Source organism: Lacerta agilis, chromosome 3 (assembly GCF_009819535.1).
Source record: "Lacerta agilis isolate rLacAgi1 chromosome 3, rLacAgi1.pri, whole genome shotgun sequence".
Lineage (NCBI taxonomy): Eukaryota > Metazoa > Chordata > Lepidosauria > Squamata > Lacertidae > Lacerta > Lacerta agilis.
The window spans coordinates 1,712,540-1,738,128 of NC_046314.1; the positions used below are offsets into that span (position 1 = coordinate 1,712,540).

Genomic DNA, 25,589 nt, shown 5'->3' on the forward strand with positions numbered 1-25,589 from the left:
CTGATTATTTTTAGAAGCTAACTAATACTGCAGCTAAAACCCCCAGAGTTATCACAGAATTTCATTTGGGGGAGGGGGGAATTAAGCAGATGGGGGGAGGTCTTACTAAGGCCAAAAAAGATCTCAAGGAAAGTTAAAATAATTTAGCTAGGACTGGTGATGGTACATAAGGAATCCATTTCTGAGTTCCCGTCATGAAGAATTCTGATCTTAGTTATCACAGGAGGCAGCAGAGCTCATATGCTGGGAGTAAACCTACTGGAATAAGGACTCCTACATCCTTCTTCTCTGGCATGGAGAAGGGAATCAGCTGATTCTGTTGACAATGGAGTAAAGAAGGAAGACAGGGTTGGAGGTTGCTGTTTGGCCCCTAGTAGCGCTTCTAAGCATTTTTGCAGCGTCTTGCACCAGCCGAGACAACCTGCTGGAAGTTTGCAGCAAGCCGTGGTTCCCTGATGCTCTTGGGCACTAAAGCACTTGGTAGAAGAACTCATACAGTTTTTCCTTTATCTTACAGGAAACGATCATTTAAAAATCCCCTTTGATTTGTGAATAGGTGTTTTGGTTGTATTTTCATACAACGTATGTGGCAACCATACTCAAAAAAGTGGGGGACAGAGAGGAAAGAGAGAGCAGCCCCTTTTGTAAAGGTTTATTATCTTAATTAATGGACTGTGTGTGCTCGTTATATGTTTTTGATTTAGCCTCGCTGAATGTGTTTTTCTCTTACAGAGTTCTGCCGCTTGTGGTGCAGAGGCTCAGAGTGATGCCATCCAGCCTTCCCACATCAGAGAGGCCATTCGGCGCTATGGCCACAAGATTGGACCCCTTTCCCCATACACAGTATGTAATAACAGAGTCATAAGAAGCTATATTTATAATGTTAAAGCACTTTGATTTTCAAGTGGTCAGCTGAAGAAGCTTTGGAATTGTTGAGAGCAATTTGTGGCAACCATAATTTTTCTTTATAAAATGGCATAATTCTTTGGGGAAATAAAACAGTATTTTCTGTCTGTTTTTGGAAAGACAACAAAGTTTCCCCCCTTTTAAATATTATTCCCTTTTAATTATAAATTATTCTTTTTGTTTGTTTGAATGTTCAGAGTTGCTACAAAGTTTGAGTGTATAGTTATTTTAAATTATAGGTACTGCAGTATTGTGAAGTCTCACTCTGAAGAAAGTTGAGTGCCAGATTTTGTCTCTAACAGAGAATTCATTTCTGATGTGACATATTCAGAGAGACTGGCTTTTATGGAGCCTTCACCTTCTGTTAAGTTCTAACCTAAGAAAAACCCACAATGGGCTGTGGTGCCATATGCTCGATCCCCCAAGCTGCTCACCATTTATAAATGGTTATGGCTGCCTATGGACACGGGTGGCACTGTGGGTTAAACCACTGAGCCTAGGGCTTGCTGATCAGAAGGTCGGCAGTTCGAATCCCTGCCACGGGGTGAGCTCCCGTTGCTTGGTCCCAGCTCCTGCCAACCTAGCAGTTTGAAAGCACGTCAAAGTGCAAGTAGATAAATGGGTACCGCTCCGGTGGGAAGGTAAACGCCGTTTCCGCACGCTGTTCTGCTTCGCCAGAAGCGGCTTTGTCATGCTGGCCACATGACCCGGAAGCTGTACGCCGGCTCCCTTGGCCAGTAAAGCGAGATGGGCGCCACAACCCCAGAGTCGGACATGACTGGACCTAATGGTCAGGGGTCCCATTACCCTTTAACTTTATGGCTGCCAAGCAGATCCCATTGGGAGGGTGTGTGTGAAGAGGAATCGCTGGGCCTGAGACCTGAAATATCATTGTACTGAAATGTCAAGTTTGGTGTGGGATGTGAACTGATTAGGATAATCTAAGCATAAATGAAGTTTACCAAAACAATGGTACTCTTATTGTACTGCTCCAGATACACACTCGGGACTCTTGCACCTGTGGATGTCTGCATTCATTTCAGTAGAGGGTACAGCACTGACCTTTGGCCAGAAGGGATTGCAAGGTTGGGGTAAAAAGGGAACTTATTGTGAGAGGAGTGAAAAAGGCCGATAGACATTTTACTTCAAATTGCTTGTTAGCCAGTTTGGTCATTAGCCAAGATACTTTAAGGTCCTTCCAGTTGCTGGTTAGCCCTGGACATCGATGCCCAGTTTCTGGTGGTCAGGAGTGCATTTGCACAGTTAAAGCTAGTGTACCAGCTGCTCCTGTTCCTTGAGATGCCTGCTTTGGGCATAGGGACACACACCTTATTTACATCCCGTTTGGATTACTGTAACGCTCTACGTGAGGCTGCCTTTGGAAAGTGCTCAGAAACTTCAGCTGGCTCAAAGAGCTGCAGCCAGATTGTTGCCTGGAGCTGGTTATAGGGAGCAGACGACTCCCTTGCTAGAACAGTTCCACTGGCTGCCAGTCTGTTTCTGGGCACAGTTCAAAGTGCTGTGGGACAAACACACATCCACACCCCAGAACTGCAAACTTTGCAATCATAAACCCCCTTAAAGAGGGTTTAGATCTTAGCTTAGCTTAGACCATATTCCCTCATACATACCTGCCCAGGTCCTGAGATCTTTGGGGGAGGCCATTCTCTCAGTCCCACCACCCTCACAGGTATACTTGGTGGAAAGGTGAGATAGGGTCTTATTGGTGGTAGCTACTCCCAGGCAACTTTGGAACTCCCTGCCTAGGGAAGCCAGACTTGCTGTCCTTTCGCTGGCAGGTGAAGAGCTTCTTGCTCCAACATACTTTGGTGAACTGACCGCTTTCCATTAAAGGTGGAAAGGTGCTGTGCAGTTTTGATTGTAGTTTTTGGTATTATTTTAATAGATTTCATCAATAGTTTGGATTCTATCAAAGTTTCATAGTATTTTTAATTATTGTTTTTTTCTACGTTTTTAGCAGGTCTTATTTTTATCTGTAAGCCGCCTTGAGCCCTGCCAGGGAAAGAGGTGGGGGATAAAGAAATATATAATGATAATATACTGAGATGATGCTTCAGCAGTAGGTACTCCTAGACTAAGCCTTGTATGAGAGCTGCAGCTTTGTGTTAACTGCTAGTCCACCTTCACCAAAAGCTGCCTCTTCATTTCATGGAGGCTGGGCTGGGTTTGGAAGATGGAGTCCTCTGAGGCTGAGGAGGGCAAGGTGGCATCCTTGGCTCCATAGGCTCTTCTTGTGGAAGTACTTCCCCTACGTTTGGGGTTTCTGGATCTGGCCCTGAGAGAAGTCCCCCCCCCCCACACACACACATACTGAATCACCAGCTGCACCCTCTGAAAAAAGTAACAGGGTAGCCTAAGTTATCTGATGCTTAAAATAAGTTATCCCCATTCCTGAGGATTTTGGGGGGAAAGGCATCTTCATTGATGTTTTGGACTATAAGTACTTATTTCAAAAGATAAAAAGATGTTCTGTAAACAATTCATTGATTAATTTGCAGTCCTGATTCTGAATTACTATTTCAACCTATCGCTTTAAAGGGGTTTATGATTGCAGAGTTTGCAGTTCTGGGGTGTGGGTGTGTGTTTGTCCCATTTCCCCTCATGTATGTTGCTGATTTAAAATTAATCTGCTTATGTTGACAATATGGTCATTCAAAAGACAGTGTTGTTTTATGCTGAAGCATTGAAATATGACAGGCTGTGAGTTTCTGAGATTACTGAGCACCTCAACTGAAGTTGCTGTGGCAGCATGCCAAAAAGTGTCCCTAACTACATGAAAAATAATCTTCTAAATGAAAAATAAGTTGGCATATTCTACTGGGGATAACTTGATGCTATGGGATGGAAACTCTTTTAAAAGAAATATGTAGCCTTAACGCAGTTGTAACTATTTTCTTCATTGGCTATTTGCCCAAGTTAAAATTTCCTATCACTTTAATGTGGATGTAACACAGAATAGGAAAGCAAAGGGACATTGCACCCTGTATGGCCACCACTTGGCAAGGGCATTAAGTTGTTCTCTACGTTGGCTGCCTCCAAGCGGAGCTGGTCAGGAGCATTGCCCATCCACTTCAGGTTATTTTCTCCATGGACATCAAAATAGAGGAGAGTAATAGCAGACTACACATGGTGGATACAAGGGCTTGCAAATGTCATGTGGAAAGCAGTTTAAAGCAGCCTTCACTTGGCCATAATCATGTTTATATAAGTTCAGCATAGATTTCTTTTTTTGTGTGTGGCAAATATAGGCCCATGGGGTAAGGTCCCAACTATCCTGAGAGTTAGCAAAAACAAAAACAAAAATTGTGTGTTAAATATCCTACCCTCACTATGTATTCATTTCCATTTCTGTTTAAAACAAATGTCCAATATAGCAATTTAGCAAGGTAAGTTGCTCGGATGCCGGCAAATGTGCATTGCAGAGTTTAGAAAGTTTTAAATAGCAGCTCAATAGCTTTGGTGAGTAGCTGCAGCTATAACAAGCTGTGAAATTTAAAAAGTAGTTGGTGGTTCGCTGCTTTTGTTGGCTGCAGTTGGGGAGGAATATAGTGTGTGCATCAGTGGCATTCATATACTGCTCCATATAAATTCTAAAATTTAATTTTAATTAATGGAATGTGATTTATTTGTGTGTACCAGCTGCAATTTGCCTTGAAACAACATGTTTTATATCCTGAAATAGTTGTATCCCCACCTCCAAAGCAAAAGGACATGAAAAATAATTTAAATAGAGTTTGGGACTTAATCAGACTTAGTGTTATTTGTTTTGCTGAAGGCCATTGTGTGGATTTCTCCACTGCCGCAGCATTAACAACAACAGCAACGCAATGCATATACTGCCTTTCATTTCAAGAAGTAACATCAAGGCTGTGCACAAACAAATAAAACAACACAATAAGAAGAATAAATGCATTTATAAAAATACAGTTACCCATAATTAAAACACATAGCAACTACATTAAAACATTGCTAATTAAAATATACAATGAACAAGCCCCTTACAACATCATGATAGCTGAAAACAGTTGAAACCATTAAAGCAACAATCAAAGCAGGTGATTCAAGTCTGGAGATCAAGGCAATGGTTGTCTAAACAAGTGTGCCTTCAAGAGCCAGCAGAATGCCAAAATCGATTGGATCTCCCATAATTCAGCAGGGAGCCCCCCTTTGTGTTACCACAAACCAATAATAATTAGGTAGACAAATGCCACTTCACCCATTTCAAAACATTATAATGAGTCAAAGTCCCTCCACTGTTAATATTTTGTAATTAAATAGTGTTGAAACTTTTTCTGCATTGATTTAATCACTTAATACTTCATTGCCTACTCTCTGCTGCTTAATTTTGCTAACCGTAACTGCCTAGTCCAGCTTTTGGCTTCGTCTGCTCTTGAAGAACATTGTCAATAACAGCATAAATTAGAAAAGATGTCGCTTGGCACAGTGTAATATTCTCTTCAGCAGTGTGCCCTTGAATTCAGTGTAACTGCTCTTCTTAATATATCATGGTTTCAAATCAGAAATATGATCATGAGTGCCACAGATAATTTTAAAACAACATTGATTTGTATATGTGGGGATTTGCACGTGCCCATATTAAGTAGTGGGTGATGTACATAAAGTTTGTAGCAGGTGGGAGTTAGAGGCCCAGTTCAACGCCCACACAAGGAGATAGCATGCAGTCCTTCATGGTTGCTTCCTGTTCCAATTTGGTGCCTATGCTTTTGCTAATGGCCATTCTACTGGACAGTTTTTTCTGTTTTTCCTGGAGTACATTCAACAGTGTCTGAAGGCTTAGGTCAAGAGAACTGATGTTGTGAATAAGATGTTGCCATAGTATTTGTTTTATGAAGGACTTTCATTCTTGGAAGATGGTGGCTATGGTTTTATCATTTATAGACCCTGGCATATTAAATAAGAACATAAACATTTCTTATTACATTTAAGTATTTAAAATCATAAATATTGTAAACCAGAAGTTCCCTAGCACATTTTTTTATACTTCAAAGTTTTTTTTTCATTTAAATGTAGAATGCAAATTGCTATGGTAAGACACTAATATAATTCGACATGGCCATTATTTTATCCCAAACACTGATTTAAATGTTTCCAGTAGAACCATGAAAACAGAAGTTCTATTTCCCTCATGGATATTAAGGAGCATATTAAGATTTTTCTCCTTTTTCTCTCCCCTGCCCACCTTTACTCCACTTGTGGTGAATAACCCAGTGCTGCATATTGTTAAGCCACTGGAGATGTCGCTGTCCACTTACTCTACCTGTTTCTTGAACACTTCCTTACCCACAAGTTGCAGTCTCTGCTTGCTGCTAGCTAAGGCTGGATTTCCTTCTGGCTGGGTGCCACTTCCTTCTTTTATTTCTTCTCTCTCTCTCATAAGTTCTTGGCAGCCATATCAATATGCTTATATAATCCATATAAGGGAATTGGAAAAGCTCAAGTGCCGCCCTTTGCTTCCCACTGCCCTCTCTTAGACCGCCAGATGAGGCATTCTGCTTATGTGGAACACTCCTTTGGAGGCTGGAGCAATGAATCATTTTTAGGTCATGTCTCCTTTATCAATGGCCAATATTGCAACACCGACCTTGGTAGGCAGTGACAGGTGCAATATTAATATGCTTACCATAGTTGCAAAGACTTGGTTCAGCAATGAAATGATACTGTACACTCTATAAGCAGCCAAAACCAAACAAACTCAAGAGATTGTTTCAGATCCTTCCCTTGCTATCCAAAAACGGCTCAATGTTTTCTGTTAAGGTGTGCTGTATTTCCATGTATTGATCTGTGCATGTTGGCTTTCTGTGCATGTCTAGTTGAAGTAGATCCAGACCATTGCACGGGAGAGGTAGAATCCAGCTGGATTCTTGTCTGGATGTTGGAAGCTACTTCAGGCAGGAGAGAGCTGAGGAGACGGACGCTGGATAATGGAGCAACACCGCTTGTTGCATCTGAGTTCTGTGAACTGTTGCATTTCACAGTTGGGTGACTTCTTTGAGTAAGAAGAGCATTCCCAACAAAGCAAGTGAATCAATTCCTAAAGAACATGGTTGAGTATGAATAAAATTATATTAACTCATTGTTTCTGATTAAATATTATCAAGCATATTAAAGTGTGTAAGGCTTACTTTACACAGACATGTGATAAGCCTGACACAAACTTGGATGCTTTGTATTTGTTAAAACTGGATCAAACAAAGCAATGTAACACAGCCTGTCTTAACAGTCTATGCTGTTCAATATTTTTGGTTCGAATGCTGGAAATGAATTCATATGTAATTTACATAATTTATAGATGGAGAAAAGTCCTCAGGAAATTCTGTTTTCTTTAAATACAAAATTCCTGCCATGGAGAACATTAGCGAGATCTGGGCTTCAAGTCAGTGAGACCACATCAGTTTTAAGTACTTTATAAAATACTCCAAGGTACTCTTTTTTGATACCAAAACATTGACATAGTTAATGCTGTGTTTCAGGATATTGTTTTCTTGTATGTTACATTTTGTGTTGGGAAAAAAAGGAACAGTTCCGCAAAAGCAGTAGGAAGTCAGGTCACAGTATGGAGCCCTTGTTTTCCTCTCTGCTTTACCCAAGGTTCCTTCCTTCAAATTTATGAAAGAAAACATTTCTTTCTGTGAAAGGTTTTTGTACACCAGCATCTGGAAGTGTTTATTTCAGTGGCGTGTAATCTATCTGTGGATTTAGTTAGCACCAGACCCCCTTTTGTGTATTCCTGACTTAAATTTTTTATAAATGATCTTGTTGAATTTGTGCCAGTGCGCACATGGCTTGGCTGATTGCTGAATATATCCTTTACCTGCCAGTCACCTTTGATTTATATTCCTTCCCCTCTGCTTTTGCGTTCCAAAACTGGTGCCATTGAACTGTCCCCTAAATCATCTTATTGGATAAATTACTCCAAGATGGAGATGGTACTTTTTTGGCTGCCTGTGGATAAAGATACATTCCTACTGTTGGTCCTCACCAGCATAGTGCTGAACCACTTAGGAAGCTGTAGTATTGACAGAAAACGAATCAAGATATTTGCTGCTTTATTTCAAACACAATACTGAATCCAAGAACAAAAATATGCAGAAATGGATGTTGAGAAATGGCTTTAAGATACTAGTTTGGAATTTATAGGCATTTTCATTTTTCTTCAGTAGTAGAGTATTCATTTCTTAAAGGGGCTCATTACTTTTAAAAGATGTTGAGCTACAGAATTATATGCTGAAAAGTAGTGCAAGTGACTTAAGACTGGTGTGAAGAACTACCGTATTTTTTGCTCCATAAGACGCACTTTTTTCCTCCTGAAAAGTAAGGGGAAATGCCTGTGCGTCTTATGGAGCGAATGGTGGTCCCTGGAGCTGAATTGCCCAGGGGCCAAAAGAGGATCATGCTTTTTATTTTACAAAGAGAAAAGGGAGTGTTGAAAGGACCCCGCTCAGCAGCTGATCAGCAAGAGATCGGGAGAGAGATAAGAGTCCCGGCTCCCTTTCAGCCCCGCCCTCCTTTGTTGAATGTGCTGCAGAGGGAGGTTGTTTGTTTCCCCAGGACATGTGACTGGCTGATTAGATTATCTGTCTGGAAACTGTAGAAATGGCTCCCTTTCCTTAAGATTTTTCAGAAATGTGAGTTAAACCTCATAAAAATGGGGCTTTTCCTCTTTGCTTTTCCCCCTTTGCAAAAAAAGCTGCAAAACCTAGCTGATCATCGGGGGAAAAAACCCAGGGCTTTTCCCTTTGCAAAAAAAGCTGCAAAACTTTTAGCTGATCCTAAAAAAAGCCTTTTGCCTTTGCAAAAACAGCTGCAAAACTTTTAGCTGATCCTCAAAAAAGCCAGGGCTTTTCCCTTTGCAAAAAAGCTGCAAAACTTTTAGCTGATCCTCAAAAAAAAACAAACAAACAAACAAACAAACACACAAAAAGGGCTTTTAGAGGAGGAAAACCAGAAAAATATTTTTCCCCCTTGTTTCCTCCTCTAAAAATGAGGTGCGCCCTATGGTCCGGTGCGTTCTATGGAGCGAAAAATACGGTAATTTTAAAACAGATTTACAGCACCATCATATACATGCTTACTCAGAAGTAAGCCCTATTGACCAGCATGGCCTATGGTCAAAGATGATGGAAGCTGTTGTTCAACAACATCTGGGGGGCTGGAGGGGGCTCTCTCATGTGTTAAAATGAATGTACTGATTCAAAGAGCTGACTAAACAATATTTGGAGTTTGACTCCCAAGTGTCTGGGTTCATGTCTGCCTTCACTTCATAATCCTTTTCTTACCATCATTTTGACTGGTTGTAATTCCACAATGGCACTCTGCATATTCTCAAAAATGCAGATTCTAGAATTGAGCATTAGAATTGAAAACTGGCTCTTGATTGCTTCCTGCCACAAAGGAAGCCCTGGTTTTATTAAATAGCCTTCATTTCAATATTTTATATACTGCTTAATTACAGTTGTTTCCAAGCAGTAGTATAAGTCAATACAACAGAAATAAAACTGAGTTAAAACTATAAAATCAGAACTCATTTAAAATGCCTGTAGTAGCAGGTATATAACTAACTATAAAGGTCCGTATAGTTAAAGCTATGGTTTTCCCAGTAGTAATGTACGGAAGTGAGAGCTGGACCATCAAGAAGGCTGATCGCCGAAGAATTGATGCTTTTGAATTATGGTGCTGGAGGAGACTCTTGAGAGTCCCATGGACTGCAAGAAGATCAAACCTATCCATTCTCAAGGAAATCGGCCCTGAGTGCTCACTAGAAGGACAGATCCTGAAGTTGAGGCTCCAGTACTTTGGCCACCTCATGAGAAGAGAAGACTCCCTGGAAAAGACCCTGATGTTGGGAAAGATGGAGGGCACAAGGAGAAGGGGACGACAAAGGATGAGATGGTTGGACAGTATTCTCGAAGCTACTGGCATGAGTTTGGCCAGACTGCGGGAGGCAGTGGAGGATAGGCGTGCCTGGCGTGCTCTGGTCCATGGGGTCACGAAGAGTCGGACACGACTGAACGACTGAACAACAACAACAGTAGCAGGTGGATGATAACAAGCAGTATGTTACAACGGCTGTGAAGGCGGATGAAGGCTGCAGCAGATAAGAATCTACCAGTCGTTGTGATACTCATGCCACCAGAATAGAGCCAAAAGTGTGCGTTGGTCAGCGTGCACTGATCTACACACATAAAACAAATTTACGCACAGGTGTCTTCCAAAAACCCATCCCAAACCCAAACCCCAAAAGTCCCATGGTGATCGGCAAATGGTAACGGGGGCAGGACCATGAAATATGAAAGCCCCTAATCATGAACCAGCACATGGGCAGTGGATACAGATTCAGTCAAGGCTGAGGTTCAAAGAAGAACCAGAGAACTAAAGAACACCTGGTGGATAAAAAAAAAAGCTCAAGAGATCAAGCACTTAGCTGACACTCATGATCCACAGAGGTTATTGAAATCCACAAAGACCATCTATGGGCCAAAAAATCATGGCATATGCCCCCTATGCTCAATAGACAGTACCACACTTCTAAAAGATAAAGATGCTATTGCACTCCTTAACATCTCCTTAACTGCAACTCCTCTGTAGCTGCTGAGGTCCTCTCACAAATTCCACAAAAACAAGTTAGAGATGAGCTTGCAGTATCTCCAAATCTGGGAGAGTTGTGTATAGCTATTAACCAAATGAAAAACAACAAAGCCAGCAGACCTGATGGGATACCTGCCGAAGTCTTCAAAGTGAGTGGAATTGAACTTGCACAACAGCTTCACAAGCTCATCGAAAAAATCTGGGAGAGAGAGGAGATCCCAGCAGACTTTAGGGATGCCAAAATTATCAATCTCTTCTAAAAAGGTGACAGAACGGATTGCATAAACTATTGAGGTATCTCTATTGTCTCCTAACAATATCCAAGGTGACCCTTCCTGAATCCCCAAAGTGTTTTAGACCTTCTAGGGGACAGTGGACATGATGCTCACCGCTTGACAGCTTCAAGAAAAATGCAGAGAGCAGAACCAACCTCTGTATATGGCGTTTATTGACCTGACTAAGGCCTTCAACACTGTAAATCGTAATGCTCTGTAGACTGTCCTTCTGAAAATTGGCTGCCCAGATAAAAATTTGTGAACGTCATTCGACTCCTCCATGATAATATGACAGCAACAGTCACGGATAACAATGACTCTCAAAGGGAAAGAAGGGAAACTCCCCTCCGGAAAAGAAATCATATGGAAAGCCCTGTAATCTGAGCAGGCTGAAATCAAAGAGTAAGGTTACCGTAACTTCCGTCACGGAGCTTCAGTATGCTGATGACAACGTAGTGTGTGCACACTCCAAACCATCCTAAATATATTCGTAGAAGCTTATGAAAAGCTTGGCCTATCACTCAACATCCAAAAAACCAAAGTGTTGCACTAACAAGCACAATATGATCCCTCTGCAGTGCCACAAATCCAATGTTGATCACTTCTCCTACCTGGGCAGTTACCTTTACACAAGGGCAGACATTGATGCCGAAATCCAGCATCGCCTGAGCTCTGAGTGCAGCTTTCTCCCGATTGAAGTGCAGAGTGTTTGAGGACTGGGACATTCACAGGGAAACCAAAATGCTTGTTTACAAAGCTGTTGTACTACCAACCTTACTGTATGCTTGTGAAACATGCACCACTTATAAACACAATCTCCAACTCCTCGAAAGATTCCATCAATGGTGTCTCCGAAAAAATTTACACATCACTTTTTTAAAAAAAATTAAATTTTTAAGTTTTATTATATACAAACAAGCATAAACAGATATGCATTCATATATTGTCTCGTAAATTATACAAAGATAATTCTAATATAACAAATCATATACTCCCTTACCCCTCCACCCTCTTTCACTTTCACCCCCTTTCACCACCCTTCACCCTCCACCCCACCAAGTGCAAGACTCCCAGTCTTCTCTGCTGTAATTTCTTCTATTCTTTTCCACTGTTTTTGTTTCGCATATTATTGATTCTGATATTCATAGTCTAATATCTTGACATTCCTTTTATTTTTCCTCCTTCTTTTTGAATCTATCACGTGACTTGTCTTACTCTGATAGGAGTTTGGGCTTTGTTTTGTTTTGTTTTTTAATTTGTTTAATCATTTTTTTGATACAAACATCAGCCGCAAAAGACACATACAACAAAAACCATAATAACAATAATAACACAATTTGACAGTTCATATATGAATACACCGATATACCTATGACTACACCTTTTTAAACAATATTTTCCCGCCTCTCTCCTCCCCCTACTTCCCACCACTATCCGCCTTATCACTTAAATATTCGTTCCATATTTCTCCATAGTTTTGCGTCGACATGCAGTTCGTTCGTATGTAGCTAATCTGTCCATATTATCAATCCATGTGCTCAATGGAATCTTTTTGTGACTCTTCCAATTCATCAAAACAAGTTTTTTTGCTTCTAATATAGCACGGTACATCCATTTTTTTTTTACCCCTTGGTAGGCCAGTTGTTGAACGTTGGTAGGCCAATTGACTAGCAGGTGTTGAGATACTTATGATGATTGGTGAGATACTGCATAAAAGGGCCATCACCATAGCATGTGGGCAGTTCAGGGTCACCTTCTGTCCAGAGTGATAGCAGAAAGCAGTTGGCCTGAGGAACCTGGAAGACCTAGAGTTGGGTGACATCTCATTGGTGATATCCGGACTCTAGAGGACTTCAGGGGAAGCTTGAGCAAATCTGCCTGAGAAAGAGCAGACCTCTGTCCCCAACAGAGGAGTGGCAGCTGAGGGACGCTCTGCAACTTTTAGTCGTCTCGTAAGTCCCTGACCAGAGGAAGAACTTTGTGTCTTCACCTATGGGTCTTTCTCGCAGAGCTTACTGTGTTGGAGTTAGGAAAAGGTGAACTGGCATATGAGTTTTTGTTTTTTAGTTAAGGATAAACTACTTCCATAAAATGCAAGAAACTATTAAAACCTATTAGTAGCTTCTAGTCTTACATATTCTCTGTGTGTGTGTGTGTGTGTGTGTGTGTGTGTGTGTGTGTGTGTAAAATTTGTAAACAAGATATTATGTTGTGTTATGTTATGTTTTATGTTATGTTATTATTTTTATAAATATATTTGTTTTAACTTTCAGTAATTCTCCACCTCATCACCCGCTGTTCATATTGATGTTTATGTACCAAAGAGTTTAAACTTAGTAAAGTTTCATGGTGGCTGCAGGATTATAAGAGGATTTAAGAACCACGTTTATTCCACAGATTTGTGGCAATCGTTCACATCTGGTCTCAGCATGGAGACAACCAGCATTTTTCACAGTGCCTGATAGTTGCTGTGATTCTTTAGTTTTGCTGTCTTACCTGAAAAAAATGCATTTGTGTTGGTTTCTGTGTTATATAAGCAGTTGTCACCGTTTTTAACCCTTCAGCTCAGAGAAGTGCTGATGCACATTTTTGTGGCTTTCCCACTTTTATATTGCTGTACAGCTGTGAAAATATTTGCTTGAGATGACTATTAAATATACTGAAAATATTTGGAGTATAAATAGCTGCAGTGATTGCCTATATTAAAATGCAGAGAATTGAAGAAAAATAGATAATATTTATGGAAAAAATAAACTGGGTTTGAAGATTTACACCCTTATAATTATAGTGCCTGCATCCATTGTGAGTTTGTTGTATGTGTGCTGTAATCATACCCACTGAAAAGCCACTGTGGGCACAGCGCACAGTTTGTATCCTGCTGTTTGTATGTTGTGAACAAAACAAATTGAGTTACTGTAATTTAAATGAGGAGAAGGAAAAATCAAGTTTTGAATGTTATTGTCCCATTTCCAAATATTACAACTGAGTTGTAATTGCCCAATAATTACCAAATCTTGGCACAATGGAAAACTAAAATAAAAAGACCCCAGGAAACTTAATGTAAATTTTAACTTTACTTTGTTATAAAATGTTATAAAACATGTTCTTTTATTACCTCTTTTTAATAATAATAATAATAATAATAATAATAATAATAATAATAATAATAATACACCAACAGAGCTTCCTGTGCTGCTTCCTTGTTTTCTATATATTTATTCGCCCCATGGCTATGTTAAAAGTAATAAATACATAATATTCTTCAAAATCAGGTCATAAATGGGTAATTTGGAAAACTAATATATTTTATTATTAAGCAGCTATGGAATTATGTGCATTAAATATGCAGCTGTGGGGATGTCTGGGTCCAATGTAATGGAAGCATTTGCAGTATCAAATTTGTTCATGTCTCATTATACATCCACATATTCCCACAGGCACATATAAAGATAAACATTATCCATGTGTGTAGTTGTTTGTTTGTTTGTTTGTTTGTTTGTTTAATTTTCTATACTGCTCTTCGTTTGAAGATCACAAGGCAGTTTACAATATAAAAACACAAATATACGTGCCTCTGAAGGTGAAGTCAAACCACTGGAGAATCGCAGAGCCTGCTGTGGTTGCAAAGACTGGTAGGTTTTTTTCTGCGTTAGCAGCACCTAAGGGACCTCCCCAGGACGCAAGCCTGGACAGTGTGTATGGCGGTCCTGGTCTGCCCATACAACCAGACCCCCCTCTCGGCCTCGCTGAAGGGGTCCAAAGGAAAGCAGAGCAAGATGTTTGGCACCAGCTTGGCTGCAGGAGTTGCTGGAAGGAGGTATACAAGGCGCCATCCAACCATCTTAGGGATTCCACTCTGGAATTGTGTAGGGTTTACTCCTTAGCCTTTTCTTCTCCTGAAGATATTCTGCAAGGTAGTGGGTGTGCATTGTTCCTCAGGGTTTACTCCCAAAGTGTTTCTCACAAATGAGTATAGCCACAAGGCAGCAGAGGTTTAGGATCATTGTCTTCCTTCTCCTAGATGGGCTACCTTCCCAGGTTGATGACCCCCATCTCCCTCTCATTCCTCTCTACATACAACACATGCAGAAACCACCACCTTGACCATTGGATCCACTATTGGTCTCATCCACTCAATGTGCTGGAACCTGTCTTCACACAAAGGGGAAGTCCCTAACTCACTGAGAGTTTGAGACCCATCAGCTACCCACATCTGGTTGAGCCAGGCAATCAGAGCTGTTTCCCAGGGTGCGGCCGCTGTCTCATTCTGAAAGCTTATAGGAGCCACAAGTGAGAGCTGAGTGCAGGGTGGGGACCAAAGGTGAACAAACTACCCCAGAAAGAGCACAACAGAAGTACTATCCCTCCCCTACCAACCCATACATCCCAGAGATAACACACAAGTCAGGAGTTGTGTTTGTTCTGAAATGTCATGTGCCATATTATATTACCATTCTTTGCACATAAAACAGTTTCAAGACCTTGATGATCAAGGGCTACTAGTGAGGTTTAAAAAACAACAACCAAAAACCATCTTGTAAATGTTTGTGTATCTGGGAAAGGACAGTTTTGCGCAAAAATGTTTTGAAAGGTTATGAAGTGTTTTTCCCTGGAGGGGTTTCATGGATCCTACACTGGTGCTCATAAGTTCTGTTGCTCCTTTATCCTGTGATAAGGTATCTTATGACTCATTCCTTGTTGAGGCTGATTTCTTAAAATAACTTTTGAGATAGAATGTTCATAACAAACATTTACGCAGAGGGACATGGTAAATAGTCACCCACACACCGTCAACTTCAAGGTTACTTTCTAGATATGTTCTCATGATGAATAATTTGGAATGCCGTTTCATAATATTTTCCTCTCTCTGCTTCTCTCTAGCCCAAACATGTATTCCCTTCCACCCATGCACAATTGGATGTACTTATTTTAGCCTTAACTTGGAGGATAACATTTAAACTTTCAGCTAAATTTCTTACAGCATGCAGGAACTCTCTCCATCCATCCTTTATAGTGCTGAAACTGCCACCCTGGCTCCCAATACGTGGTTCAAGCTCCAGCTTTTTACTGATGAAGGCAGAAGTAAAATACCCACCTAATTAATTTTAGCTTAGTTCTGGCTTTTAAATTTTTTGGTCCCACATGTTCTATCCTACCAACATTATGTCATTACTTTGACCCTGGGATGGGGCTGTGCAGATCAGGGGTCGGGAAGGTTTACCTTGCCTGGGCCGGTTCACTCCAGCAGAGATCCCTCTGTGGGCTGGATTGTGCACGCCCATGAGCGCCCGCGATATCCAGCGTCTGTGCAGACACGATTTTTGGCATCTGCACATGCGCAGACGTGATTTCTGGCACCGCGGAAGTGAGTCCCCATGTCACGCTGTGATGGTTTAGCGCAGCATGTGGGGACTCGCCAAGCAGATGGCTCATGGGCCGGTTAAACAACCCCCATGGGCCAATTGTGGCCCAAGGGCCTTAGGTTGCCTACTCCTGGTACAGATAGAAACAAGTTTGGCCCTTAATGGATGGTGCCCTGGGGGGGGGGGAGGAACCAGTGACCTCACCCCTCCTGGTGTCACAACAAGCATGTTGCTAGCAAAGACATTGCCCTGGATACCCCAAACAAAATTTTAAGTATTTCAAACTTTTTACTGATCATATTGTATGGAATAATGATTAAGTATGCTGCTATTGGTCTTTTTAGTGGAAGAGTGGGAATCATAATCAAGTAGTAGTAGTAGTAGTAGTAGTAGTAGTAGCAGCAGCAGCAGCAGCAATTGTTGTTATAGTAGTAAATAGATATTTTGAACCTGGTAGAAAACAGTTGCTACATAAAATTAAGAACTCCATAACACTGCCTGCAGTGCAGCACACATATTGTACCTGTAATTTCCCCAGCCTACTTTCATGGAAAGAACAGATTCGCATGGGATTGCTTCTCTGAAACGAATAAGGCTTTTGTGAGTAGATGATTTCCATGCATAAGACAGGGCTCCCAGCAACAGCAGCAACAACCTATGTTCATCAGCTTGACAGGAAAGGGAATATGTATGTATGTATGTATGTATTTCTTGCATTCTTTCACAAACTACCTGTATTTGTCCTGGATTAGTGTGATATTTTTACCCATCTTATGATCTTTGCAGTCTTCCAATAACTGATCTGATACATAGTTGGAAAGTATTCAGTCCCTTTGCAATATTTTTGTGTTGTTGGGTGAGCAGGCATTGTTTGTGGTCTAGTAGTACCGAAGTGTTGGAATGTAATCACATGACTGCTTGCTTGTGTGGAGGTAACTTAAAAGTGGCAGCTCTGACAAATGAAGAGGCTGTTGTCTAGTCTCTGGCCATGAGATGAGTGTTATTCTATTATGGTGCAACAACCACAGGAGTCAGGTAACTTTGGAGGAGCATGAAAATACTGAGTTTACTGTGTGTGGTTTTCTCTCTGTGTAGAAAATGCTGGTGTGATTCCTTTCTAAGAGGTCACTGCATGGCCCCAGAAGAATTCAGAACCTTCAATAAATATGAGATATTGGCTGTGTGTGTGCACCTTGTGTGTATTTGTATTTTAAACAGCATAGAAATAAAGCATATTGGTGTCCATCCAGAAGCCTAAAAGTAAAGCTTCTTGTAAAATCTAAAATCAACTGGTGTATATACAGGCGTGTCCCGTCCCCATTTGCACAGGGGTTCTGCTCCAGACCCCTGCATGCGTAAGTGCAATCATGGAAAGTGGGGAGCACCTTCTCAAAACCTCTAAAGGCCCCCTTTTTCCTGCTCTCAAGTTCTCTCTCTCTCTCTCTCTCTCTCTCTCTCTCTCTCTCTCTCTCTCTCTCCTACTGTCTCTCCACACAACTCTCTCTTCAACTAGATGGAGGCTGGAGGACACCAACGCACGTTGGGGGGAGGGGAAGCCTGAATAAAGTAATGTTCTGTTGTTTGACTAGTCACCTCAAATAGAGAATGAATGCCATCAAACACTCAATTCATTGTAATGGCACAATTGTGTGGGCTGGAGAGACAGGGAGAAGGCAAGTTATTGCACTTTTCTGTACAGAGGCATGCCTTAATAAGAGCACCTTTTCAGTTGGCATGGGGCTTAAAAGTAGTTATGATGATAAATGCTCCACATTTCTGCTTGCTTTTCATTTAGGACAAAAAGACCATTTTTACTGAATAAAACTGATTTTCTACCCTGAGTCCTGAGAGACCTGTTGGCATTCCTGATCAACACATTTATCAGAATATGTTCATTTATTTCAAGGTCCTTCTATGGGTCTCTTAGGCACTAACTACTTAACTACACATTTTCACCATTCAAGAGTGTAATGGCTACACTACAAAGAGTTGCTGCATATTTCAGTAGGCAGGATATATAGTAAACAGTAAGTCTTCTGACTGAAAAACCCCTACAACGCAGATGAAGTTTGGACATAATTTATTCCAATTGCTCGAGCTTTCCATCTGAACATTTATAGAGACAGGTTGTGTGGGGAACATATTGAATGTGGAGATGTGCAAATAATTAAAAGTGCTACTCTGAAAAACCAGCTCTATTTCTTCTTGCAATCATTATTGTTCTGTGGTGTAGGAAATCTTTCCTGTACAATATTTCATGGATATTTTTCCTAAGAGGGTCACAGTATCATCATCACCCATTTTTGGTGTGAAACAATTAAAAAAAAAATCTGATTCTGTGTGTTGCTCTCTTGGAAACAGACTGCCAGTTGTGCTAAATTAATGTGGAATATTTCCACATCTATTACCAGGTCTTTTTTTTTAGGCTGCAGCAGGTTAAAGTTAGAGCTGTGCAAACTTTGAAATGCCAACATCCAAATTAAGCCTGGCAAACTCCCAGAAAAGTTAGGAGTTGGCAAATTTAAATCATTTTCAACTGCAGACTATTTTTTCCACCTTAGCTTTATGTCATCACATGGAAGTTAAAACCCAGAAAAACCTACTTGTAACATTTCCAACTATTCCTGCCTCCTGGTTTAGTTGAGAAAATTCTCTTTTGTTTGAAGGTTTATAAAGATTTCCTGGTTGTGATACTGCATGAGCCCTTTTCAGATGTTCAGAGCATGTGTGTGAATGTGCTTGAGCAGGATGCATGAGATCAGAGTAGCCGGCCCTGCCTTCTGACATATGTGAGTTCACTAGACTGACTACTCTCACGTGTAGTCTTTGTCAGCAAACCTCCAAAAAGTTGTTAGCCCAGACAAGCTTATTTGTGTATTTTATGTGTAAGGACAGTGCAGGAAGTCTGGTGCTACCTGCCACCTGATGGTGCCAAACACAAACCCCTGTGTTGCAAAATGTAACCATCAACACAAATGCAAACGCAACACGCTGACTAATAACTGGTAGTGGATATATAATTAATGTCATTCAAAATATACTAATACGCCACGTCAAATGAGGAGTCAAACAAGTCAATGAATGGCGAGGAACGCCAACCTGTCTCTCAAAGGAAGACGTCCTATAAAAGTCTCAAAGGAAGACGTCTCTCAGAAATCTTAAAAGGAAGTCTCAAGAGGACAGTGTGTCTGGAATAGTTCACTGTTTCAGAATAAAGTCTTCATCCGCGAATAATTATCAATGAAAAATTTTCATACTAGTGAGAATCTTGCTAGTGGATCAGTGCTCACTGGATAGTGTAGCTGCTGATCAGTGAGCTGCTATCCAGTGAGCACTGATCCACTAGCAAGATTCCCACTAGTATGAAAATTTTTCATTGATAATTATAGGGCATCTTCCTTTGAGAGACGGCTTGGCGTTCCTTGCCATTCATTGACTTGTTTGACTCCTCATTTGACTCTTATATATGCAACAACTTACAGTCACTTGTATATTTTGTGAGATGTACTGTATGATATATACATTATTTTGAAGTGGCGTATTAGCATATTTAGAATGACATTGTAATTAATTATATATCCACTACCAGTTATTAGCCAGCGTGTTGCGTTTGCATATGTGTTCACCTGATGGTGCCAGGCAAGCCTCCCTAGGGGGAGCATTCCACAAATGGGGAGCTATTTCAGAAAAGACCCCTTCTCATGTTGCCACCCTCCGGACCTCTCATGGACCCTCCTTTTATTTTATTCTGTATCCTATATTCAAGATGGTGGTATGATTTAAGTGACTTTAAGATCTTGAACTGGAGAGAATCAGGATTGGGGAACAGTTTTGTTTTTGTTTTTTGCTTCAATTTATCAGAAACAGTTGTAAAGCATTTAAGGGTTGGGTAGGGAGAGAAAAGAGGTGTTAATTGTGTGCCATCTAAATAAGACCATTAAGTACAAGGTTTAACATTTCCTAGCTACACCACTGCTCTAGAACATAAGATCTAGTATTAACAATATTATTCAGGGCTGCTTTTCACATGTCAAATAAAAATGCCACCAATATTCTCATAATGAGGAAAGTTTAATCTTCTATATAACATTCCTTGCATTTTAGATTGATTGCAATTTCCCCCCACTTTGGGATTAAAGTAGCAAATTCAACATCAGATGAAACATTATATTGAATCCTTTCCCAACTGAAGCTGAAAATAAATTCAATAAGATGACTGTTATTTCCTTTTGGATTAGATCCTCTCACCAAAGGCATCCTGAGCATCAAGCATACTATTACTGCGCCGGGATGAATAATGGTTTGGCAGTGCTACTTAGGGGTTTGCTTGCTGGTTACAGCACTATCCTTGTGGGGAGAACACCCGTGTTCAACAGCGGAGGAAGATGATTGAATGTCGAGAAGGATTAGGTGCCTTGCACAAAAGCAAACAAAACAGGCCTTTGCAGATTTGCATCCTGGTGCAACTGAGGAAAAGGATAGTTGCAATTAAAATATTTTTCCATAGCTTCAACATATGTATTGAGCTGAAGTGCCTTTTTACTACAGCTATTCATACGAAAAGTTTGCTGGTAGATCGCCCTTATCTTCTAGCAGAATTTTTCAGTTTGCATACTTAGCTGTTAAATTAAACAGCAAAAGTTAAGGAAAGCAGTGCTGTGCACTGATAGCCCTAGCAAAGGCTTATTTCGCTGTACCGTAATCCAGCATTGCCCACCCCCACTCAGAGCTGTTATTTTCTAAATGTAATTTATAATGAGTTTCATTTTCATCAGTGTTTGTTGCTTTCCTGCTGCTTGTTAGCTGGAATTAGGCTGACATGTTCTCCGTTGAATGGCCAGAGCTAAAGCCACCCTCTCTCTGTCTCTGAAATACAATTAAATTTGAAATGATATAGTACCAGAAGTTAGATGTTGAAAACAGAGGTGAAAAAAACAGAACATCATGAAATGTCAAGCCACATTTTTGCAGGACTCTTTATACTATATTTCCACAAATACTGAGGGAATTATGTTGCATATACTTGAAACTGTTTATTTTCATATTTGGCTTGATTTTCTAGCATTGAGAAAACCATGTCTAATGATCTTGAGCATTCTTGAAGAAAAAAACCCTTATATTTTACATAATGGTTTGCATGTGTGAGTTCCCTCTGGCAGGAACACTATAATTAGCTTGTCGTCTTCCTGAGAGGAGACTATCTGTCTTAAAGATACAGTGGTTAGTCTTGCCTGCTGGAATATTGTGATTCTATTTAAAAGCCAGAGAGCAAAAAAAAAAAAAAAAAAAAGCATCCTTTTTTCACTTATTGGTTGCTTTACATTTTGATTTTGTTTTTGTTTTTTTAAAAAAACTTGATCCTTTTTTCACATTCATCTTTATTCTCTTTCTGTTTCTGTGGCTTGCACAGAGCCAAAGGACGACTGAGTACTAACAGTTTTCTTCCTTCCTCATTCAGAAAACCAGGGCAAAAAGATCTTGGTTTCTTGAGATGAATAACGTAGCTTCATCTGAATTTGTAACTGTTTGAGCAGGCTTTCAGAAATACAAAGTATAATAAAAAGGTTCTACATGAGTCATAAAGTAGCAGATACATCTAAGACTCACTTTCCTAGGGGACTGTCCATACTCTTCCCGAGAGAGTAAAAATTGTGGAACATAATTTACTTGCATTTTAATTTGCTGTAGCTATTAAAAGACAATAATCTAGAAAGGTGATGGCTAACAAAGTTGTATGTTTCAGTCTTTTGTTACTAGAGGAAAATAAATTTGGCAGAAGTGCTTTCCTTCTTTTGGGAAGTCATATGTTCTCTTGATGAAGACTGGTGGGGAAGTAAAAAGAATTAAGCCACTACCATGCCAGAAGATATAATTCATTTAGCACTGGCATGGTTATCACCAAGTCTTGCTTCCCAGCAGTAACTTGGAATGATCAAATCCTTTCTGATTCTGTAAGCGCTATGGCATGATGGATTATATAACACCAATCCTGGCTCACTTGCACTGGCTACAAATTAGTTTCTGGGTTCAATTAAAAGTGCTGTTTTTGACCAATAAAGCCTTAAACAGCTCAGGACCATAGTACCTCAATAAATTGCCTTTCCCTGCAATCCTAATCTGTGGCCCTTCTCCACATGTCCCGTCCACAGGAGGTCAGGAGGGTCGCAACCCAAGAACAGGCCTTTTCAGTGGTGGCTCCCACTTGTTGAATGCTCTCGCTAGAGAGGCTCCACCTGGTGCAATCTTGGTCTAATGTTAGGAACCAGGCAAAAACATTCCTTTTGGCCCTTAGTTTGGAAGGCTTTTAAGTATTCGTGGCTTCTTTTAGTGGGTCATGATCTGCTAGAACTCTTTTATTTGTATAGATGTGGTTTGTGAGTGTATTTATTGTAATTGGTTTTAGCATTTCTAATGTGTTTGTAAGGCACTTTTAATAATTTTTATAAGTAAAGCAATTAATAAAGAATATCATTGTTGGAATCTTGAGAGACAATGGGGTGTGTTTCGGGGGGGGGAGGTCAAACTGCTGGAGAATCACAGCACCCGCTGTGGCTGCAGAGGCTGGTAACTCGCATTATTTTTGTTGTGTTAGCAGCACCAAAGTGCACAGTCTGGGGTGGAAGCCTGGGCAGTGTGGGGGGGGGGGAATCCTGGGCTACCCAGACAACAAGACCACAGCATAATAATACTCACCACAGCAGCAGCAGCAGCAGCTATAAGGGAACCCCAAATTCTTCCCTGAAAACAGTCAGTTTTTACATAGTCTAAATTGCAAGGAAGTGGTTTTAGGATGGAACGTTGTACAACTGTAGCTTTCAAATGTGTTTCATGCGGAATATAGTATAATTTTTCTAAGAAGCTGAAGATGATGATGTCCTTCATAATTTGTATAGTTCCTAAGAGAAGATAAAGTCTGAGTTAGAAAATGTGAAATTCGGTAATCTTAAATATGATATTGATCTGTGAATACTGGAACTTAATGTATTATCTTACAATATTCCACTGTAGTTCTCATTCACAGGTACAGTGGTACCTCTGGTTACATACTAAATTCGTTCTGGAGGTCCGTTCTTAACCTGAAACTGTTCTTAACCTGAAGCACCACTTAGGTAATGGGGCCTCCTGCTGCCGCTGCGCTGCCAGAGCACAATTTCTGTTCTTATCCTGAAGCGTTATTTCTGGGTTAGCGGAGTATGTAACCTGAAGTGTATGCAACCCGAGGTACCACTGTATTTGATTTATAAGTTGCAGATTTTCCATTTCCTTTAGCTTTTGCAATTTTCCATTGTAACTTTTTTCAGGCAGGAGTGTTTATGTTTTTTGAACTGTTTTCTTTGGAAAAAACTGAATATATATATATATATATATATATATTGGTGTGTGTGTGTGTGTGTGTGAACTGTGCCATTGGAATGGTCATGCAGGCAGTGTTGTCCTGGTGGATTGAGCCCCTGAAGTTCAGTGCTCTAGCAATGGCTGTAGCTGTTTGAATGGTCTTCTCACTTAGTGCACTAACCTTGTAGGACTCTAATACCAAAAGAGTAAAGAAGGAATCATAGAGGAGGCGAAGGGAGGGAAAACTGAAGAACCCAATGCTCATCATAGGGGCCAGGCCCCAGGGGCCCCGGGTGCTAAAGGACCCACAAAATTCCCAATGAGGGGCTGAGCACCCACAAATTTTGGCAGTGGGAATTGTGGGACATGTGTGTCTGACATCAGCATGCCCAGTGCTGTGTGGAAGACCATTGTATGCAGCAAAAACAAATGTGTTGTGTTTTGTCTTAAAATGTTTTAATAATGTCTGCTGCTCTTTCTGACCCCATATACATACTGGAATTTATCTCAGTCCTAGGAACTTCTTGTCTTAATCATATTAATAACCATGTGAAGTTAAGTAAAATAGGAATTCTAAGCTGTCCGTAGTAGAACTGGTCATGTCTTGTAACATTCAGATAACATTTTTAGCAACTTTCTCCCAAGGTCTTGTAAATGATCTGAAAAAGTGTTTTTCTTCTGGCTCTTGAGCTCACCTGGTTCTAAAAGAACACCTTGAATGTTCAGGTTCAAAATCCAAGTCTACATACATATTCTCAAAAAAGACCCCCATTTTTGCCATTTCAGTTTGTTTAGGAGCACAGGTTGTGATTATTATACAGTATTTTTATTTTTTAAGATTTGGCTCTAAGGAAAAGGCTGTGCTGAGCATTTTCTTCCTTGCTAAGCTATGGAGAATTGGTGAGTCCTAAGCTGTGCAATATTAGCAGAGGCTGCTGTCGTGACCAGTTATGCTATCTCTGGATCCAGTCTACCATGTAAGAACAATGGAGAGTGGCGGAATGGTGTTGTGCTCTGCATATGGAAAGCATCTGCTGTTGGCATAGGATCTCCTCATAAATAAATGACTGCTGTTTTCGTAGTCACTTTAAAGTGTGTAATACAGGTCCAATGTATCAACTTGAGCTTGCAGAAATGTTGATTATCACCAGATTCTAGACATGGGCTACTCAAAGAAATGCCAAAATAATTGTTTCAGCCAGACAGACTTTAATGCTTTGTACTGTGCAGGGGCAAAATTTAATGCAAGCAAAACTGGGAGAGTCTATGGCAGTTAAAACTTTTCCAAAGCTAAAAGGAAACAAAACAATCCCTTACCATTTTATTGTGAACCTTTCAGCTGCAGTCCTCTGAGAGCTTCTCAGATTGAAACCAGAAGTGCAACCTGAAAATTAATATCAATTACTGAAAACAAAATGCCACATCAGTAATGTTAAAAGTCTGTTTTAAAACCCACAAACCCAAGGTAATTCAGAGCTACTGTAGGGCTAAAAATATGAGCTTGACATTCAAGAGTTACCACAAACTGCTTTGCAATCAAAAGCCAACAAGCAAAAAGGGAGCTGCAGTTTGGCCGAGACCAGTGCTGTTGTAGTGGCGATGCTTTGTTCTGTGGTCCTGAACACACCAAGACCTCACATTTCAGCTCACGACAGCAGGATTCATAGAAGGGTTGAGAGTGACGTATGTTACAAAACATACATGGAATATGTGATTTTCATTTAGTTCTGCAATATGCTTCTTTAAATCCTTGTTCTTGGGATTCATCACATTCTGTTATTATATTAACAGAAGCGCTCATTTTAGAATTTAGTGTATTTGACAGTATGTTGACTGCACTGTCTTGATAGTTTTTGCTTTATTTTGCTTCCTAGTATCAAGTGTGCAAAAAACACGTGCTTGCTGAGTTTGCTGTTTTAACCCATTCTTGCATCCTACCACAGCTCATCACATTTCAGCACATGTACACCTTGCAGAGGTGAGGGGTGGAGTACAAGTCTCTTTCCTCTATGACAAGACCATTTTGAATGTAGGCACAGATGTGCCTCCAACACACATTTCAATCAGGGTGGCTAAAATAGCT

General features: G+C 40.4%; 1 protein-coding gene across 3 annotated transcripts in view; it reads left to right on the top strand.

Annotated features, from left to right (window-relative positions):
• SUPT3H (SPT3 homolog, SAGA and STAGA complex component) overlaps positions 1–25,589 on the top strand; it is a 231,597-nt gene that overhangs the window by 198,916 nt on the left and 7,092 nt on the right. For all 3 annotated transcript variants that reach the window (XM_033145597.1, XM_033145596.1, XM_033145595.1), the window contains exon 11: positions 733–843. In XM_033145597.1, coding sequence (XP_033001488.1) covers positions 733–843 — 111 coding nt within the window. The remainder of the gene's footprint in view (positions 1–732; positions 844–25,589) is intronic.